At 36.5% G+C, this 5,984-nt stretch overlaps 1 protein-coding gene across 1 annotated transcript; it reads right to left on the reverse strand.

The window, feature by feature from the left end:
* Window positions 1-1,094: 1,094 nt before the first annotated feature.
* LOC149130350 (uncharacterized) lies at window positions 1,095-2,818 on the reverse strand. The gene is made up of 2 exons (XM_089345718.1): window positions 2,201-2,818; window positions 1,095-1,115 (listed from the first exon to the last, which is right to left on the reverse strand). The coding sequence occupies exons 1-2, from the start codon at window positions 2,816-2,818 to the stop codon at window positions 1,095-1,097; spliced, it is 639 nt and encodes a 212-aa protein (XP_089201844.1).
* Between the last annotated feature and the right edge of the window lie 3,166 nt (window positions 2,819-5,984).

Here is a 5,984-nt window from a genome sequence, read left to right on the forward strand (position 1 = left end):
ACACACACAAACACACACACACACAAACCCACACACATACAATGATGGCGGTCCCAGTCCCAGTAGATCCGAGGGTGGTGATATGTATGTGTGTGTGTGTGTGTGTGTTTATGTGTATGTGTTTATTCGAGTATGTTACAAAGTTGGGGTGATCAAAGGGATGCATAGATGGATGGACGGATTGACACAGACATACATATATATATAGAGACAAATAGATTGGCAGAGATAAACAGACACATTCATTCATACGTACATACATGCCTACATACATAATACATACGTCCATACATACATCCATAATGCATATGCATATACGTACGTACATACGAACGTACATACATACATCTATACGTGTGGAGGAGCAATGGCCCAGTGGTTAGGGCAGCGGACACGCAGTCGTAGGATCGTGGTCTCGATTCCCAGACAGGGCGTTGTGAGTGTTTACTGAGCGAAAACACTTAAAGCCCCACGAGGCTCCAGCAGGGGATGGTGGCGAACCCTGCTGTACTCTTTCACCACAGCTTTCTCTCACTCTTTCTTCCTGTTTCCGTTGTACTTGTATTTCAAAGGGGCCAGCCTTGTCATACGCTGTGTCACGCTGAATCTCCCCTAGAACTACGTTGTCTGTGGAATACTCAGCCACTAACATGTTAATTTCACGAGCAGATCAACTGGAACACACGTCGTCCTAACCGACGGAGTGCCACGACGACATCTATACGTACATACGTACGTACGTTCGTGCGTACATACATACATACATACATACATACATAATACCTGTAATTATTGAAGCCCTCAAATAAGTTCTATATAGGAAGTACGATAGATTTCAAAGCAAGATATAGAGTACATTTGAGTTCATTTTCAAATGAAAAGTATTGCAACTCCACAACTCTCGCATCCTATGTGCACAACCTTAAAAAGAAAAATAAGAAATACTCTCTTGAACGGTCGATTGTACCGAGAGTCCCTTATTTTAGAGCAAAGATTAGCAAATGTTTATTGTGTATTAGAGAATCCCTCACTATACTTGGGTTGTTTGGGCTGAAAACTTTAAATAAATTCACTGAAGTGATCCCCGTCTGCAATTATAGGTTTTCCTCCACTTTCTTGAAGGTATAGAGAAATAAAAATAAAAATATAAAATATAAATATAAATAAGATTATTTGTCTGCGTTAGGGTGATTTGAAACCTGGACGATTACATTAGTTACTACAGCCAATTTGAACTTTTATTTTTTTTTTATTATTCATGACGTGGACTAGTCTTTCCCTCTTGACTATATAAGCCTGTCATATAGAGTAATTCGTTTTGCATGTCCTGATGTTTGTTTGTAATTGTTACCCTGAGGTGGGGCTCATCACCGGATTGCACTACGACGTGTATGGACTACGGTGGTGAACCCTTGAAATGGCCATAGGTGCTTGTGTGTGTTTTGACCTATGTTTTTGACCAGTGGTTTTCATGAACTTTTGTAAGTTTGGTGAGCAGAGACGGATTTTACCTATGGAAGTCTGCTGTTATTACGTGTACCTTGAGGTAAGTACAAGACTTTCTAATATAACTTTCAATAATGTTAAATTATTTTAAAGTTTTTTGTCATTTTAAAGTTTTGTCATCAGATATAGTATTTTAGCCGATGGACTATTTTAGTATTTTATTTTACTTCATTTTATATTATTCTATTTTGCTTTATTTGTCTATTTTGAATTTTTAATCGCGTAAATTTTTTCGAATTGTAATTATAAAATGATACATATATTGTGTTATATTTTTAACTCAAATTTGATTTATTTGTATGTTATTAGTAGAAAAAAAAATATATAGACATAAATTTTTATATTGTGTGTTTCATGTTGTATTTTATTTTTTATATATATTTTCTTATGTATTTGTGGACTTTAATGTATTTCTTATATATGACCGTTTATTGAGGGGACTGTTGTATGTTGAGTCGTTGACCCAGATGTAATGCTTTTATTCTGTAACTAATAATTATATATATATATATATATATATACATACAGGGTGAGGAAGTAAAATTTATAATTTTTTCAGTCAGGGATTGAAAGACAGTGAATGATCAATTAGTTTATTGAAAGTCATGAGAATTTATTTGCCACAAGAAAATTTACATAATAGAAAATGTTTTTTTTGTATGTGTCTTCCTTCTTTCTCAATAACTGCCTTCACACGCTTCCTGATATTTGCACAAGTGTTCCTCAAATATTCGGGAAACAACTTCTCCCATTCTTCTTTAATGGTATCTTTAAGAGAGTCGACATTGCTGTGTGATGTTCTATTGGTAGCATGTTCTAAAACGCCCCAAATAGCATAATCCAGAGGGTTTAGATCTGGGCTAGAAGGCGGCCATAAACATGATTCCCCAAAATTGCTAAAGTTGGATTTGCAGAAATCTTGTATTTTTCTAGCTGTGTGGGCTGGAGCACCATCCTGTGTCCATACACAATTACCATCTGGGTAGTTTGCTTTAAGCCATGGCAATACCTGGTATCTCAGAGTCTTGTAGGAAGTATTAACATTGATCTTTTTATCAGCTTTGTAGAATGTTATAGGCATTTTCTTTCCATCGGAAGCCACAATACCAAAAGCCATAACTTGAGCAGGATGTTTTGTTTTGAATGTCCCCTTAACCTCAGCTGTCGATTTTGCGATAAATCCGTCATTTCTGTGGTTCAGAACAGCATCGACAGTGAAGATCTTTTCATCTGAAACGATCGTTACAATGGAGGACTTTTTCTTGAACAATGTAATAATTGTCTTGCACTTTTCCAATCTCTTTTCCTTCATAGCTGTTGTCAACAAGTGTTTTGGTGTTCTTGTGTAAGATTTTTACCTCAAATCATATTTTATTGCATTTCTAACGATCTTGTTGTCTAACTCAAGTTCAATTGCCATTTTTCTCATGGATTTGGTTGGATCCTTTAGGAGTTTGGATTTGAGAGCTTTAATAAAAGCTTTGGTACGTTTTTTGTTTATTCCTCCACTTCCAGACTTCCTCGTAATAGTTTTGCTCATAGCCATTCTATTCTTTACATTATAAACAGTCTTTATGGACACTCTAATTATTCTTGAAATCTCCTTTGGTGTGACGAGTGCATTCAGCAAATCACACCCTCTTTGACATTTGCTTTCCTGATTACTCACATTGGGCAAAAGTTTCTGAAAAGGTAAGGTTAATAGTGTCAGGTATGAGTCTGACATTAATATATGCTAGGTTTCAAAACAATTGACTTAGTGCCTCCTGAGAAAAAACAACTTAACGTTCATTGTAGATTTTGCTTCCCCACCCTGTATATATATTTTTATTTATTTATGTGTTTCAGCCAAGTGGCTGCGGTCATGCGGTCATTCAAAAGCACGTGTAATAAATAAACATACGAATATATACTAAATAAACAGACGAACACACACATACACACACATATATATAATCATTTATTGTATATATAAAGTAAGAATTGAACGTGTTTGTGTATAGTTGAGCAGTTAAAAGCACTGAATTTATAAGTGAGTTAAAAACGTAATTTTTATTCTTTCTATAAAGGTTATATATAAAGCAACTTAATTGATTCTTGGAAGCAACTCAAGTTTCATGTCACACTTGTTAAAATGAACAAATAACATTCAGTAAAACTCTTCAGTGCTCGGGCAATTTAAATTCTGTCGATGATTGACAAAGACCTAGGAATTACAGCTTTTTAGAAAGTCATCTTCTAAGAATATCATTGTATGAAGGCCAAGTGTCGTATCATTGCATTGAAAAGCATTAAGGTTGTAGTGAGATGTGTAAAAGGTTGTAAACAGGGATTAGAGTTTAAACAAGAGCATGAAGCAGACGAGTATTCGGAGGTTATTACGAAATGTAAGATTTGGGATGTGGCTGTATTGTCCTTCATTGTGAGGAGAAAATCTTTTAAATTTAGGCGCAAGCATAGCCATGCGGTTAAGAAGTTCGATTTGTAATTATGTGTGTTTCGGGTTCATTACGTAGCCCCTAGAACAAATTTCTACCACAGCCTCGGCCCAACCAATACTTTGTGAGTTAATTTCGTAGACGGAAACTCTGAGGAAGCCCGTTGTATATATATATATATATATATATATATATATATATAAGGTTTTTAAACTTTTAAATTTTCATATTCAAAAGAGACAGAGACTTCAAATTCGATATATCGATTTATTCACCACTCTGTTAACATTTCTGTGCCAAACTTATCCAGTGACTGGTCCATTGGATTTAGACATTTGGCACTTCTTCAGGAGTGGTTACCTTTCGAACAAAACACGAAAAAACACATACATAACTATTATTAGGTCTTTAGGATCTCGTTAGCTTTCGTCTTTGTTATTATAGGGGAGATAACTCCTTAATTTTCTATTTTTATTGCTCTCCTGTGGATTTCCACTAGATTAATTAATTATTCCCTTAAGGAATCTAGTTAATGATCCCCTAAGGTAAGTTCTTATGCTATATTGGTAACGGTTGCTACATCCTCTGAGAAAATTATAATATATATATATATATATATATATATATATATATATATTCTTTTCTACTTTAGGTAGAAGGCCCGAAGTTTTTGGGGAGGGGGCCAGTCGATTAGATCAACCCCAGTACGAAACTGGTACTTAATTTATCGACCCCAAAAGGATCAAAGACAAAGTCGACCTCTGCAGAATTTGATTTGTCTATATATCGTTAAGAAGCTTGCTTACGAACCACGTAGTTCCAGGTTCGGTACCACTTCGTGGCATTTTAGGCAAGTGTCTTTTACTATAGCCTCGGGTCTACCCAATCTTCGCGAGTGAATTTGGTAGACAGAAACTGAAAGAAGCCCGTCTTATATACATGTATATATATCTGTGCGTGTATATGAGCGTGTGTGTGTGTTTATATCTATGTCTGTGTTTGTCCCCCTGTATCGCTTGACAACCGATGACGGTTACGTCCGTGTAAGTTACCGGTTCGGCAAAAGAGACCGATAGAGTAACAACCATGTTTCAAAAATATAAGTCATGGGGTCGATTTCTTCCACTAGAACCCGTCAAGGCGGTGCCCCAGCATGACCGCAGCCACATGACTGAGGCAAGATAAAAGAAAAGATATATATATATATATATATATATATATATATATGGGAGAATATACAAAAAATAACAACAGACGAGGACAGGTGGTGTAAATAACAAAAGTATATATTAGTATGACGCTCATATATATATATATATTGGGTGTCTTGGTGGTCTCGGGGGTAGAGACATAGATAGCCACATTGAACATTCTGGGCAGGGTTCAATCCTACTCAGGCCCTGCATTAAGGGGTCTTACTGAAATTTATAGGCGTAGGAGTGGCTGTGTGGTAAGGGGTTATCGATCAGCGGGCGTCGGTGCCTCTCTCATTTTTATTAACCTTTTGTTATCATCCTCATCACATTTATGTCTTTGTCCAGCCTGCAGCTACCACTCTATGTACAGCCCTTGTGGCTAATTCAATGAAATAAAGTAGCTTGCTTACCAACCACATGGTTCCGGGTTCAGTCGCACTGCGTGGCACCTTGGGCAAGTGTCTTCTGCTATAGCCTCGGGCCGACCAAAACCTTGTGAGTGGATTTGGTAGACGGAAACTGAAAGAAGCCCGTCGTATATATATATATATATATATATATATATATATGTATATGTATGTGCGTGTATATGTTTGCGTGTCTGTGTTTGTCCCCCCCCCACATCGCTTGACAACCGATGCTGGTGTGTTTACGTCCCCGTAAACTAGCGGTTCGGCAAAAGAGACCGATAGAATAAGTACTAGGCTTCCAAAGAATAAGTCCTGGTGTCGATTTGCTCGACTAAAGGCGGTGCTCCAGCATGGCCACAGTCAAATGACTGAAACAAGTAAAAGAGTAAAAGAGTATATATATACATACATATATATATATACATATATATATA

This window comes from Octopus bimaculoides, chromosome 29, assembly GCF_046866305.1.
Source record: "Octopus bimaculoides isolate indiv1 chromosome 29, ASM4686630v1, whole genome shotgun sequence".
In the NCBI taxonomy this organism is placed as follows: Eukaryota; Metazoa; Mollusca; class Cephalopoda; order Octopoda; family Octopodidae; genus Octopus; species Octopus bimaculoides.

Excerpts from the sequence above, each read along its gene's own strand:
- LOC149130350 (XM_089345718.1), bottom strand. The coding sequence starts at position 2,818 with ATGAAGGAAAAGAGATTGGAAAAGTGCAAGACAATTATTACATTGTTC. Across the intron at positions 1,116-2,200 it reads GTGCAAATATCAGGAAGCGT|AAAGTGGAGGAAAACCTATA; the intron begins GTGAAGGCAGTT and ends TATACCTTCAAG.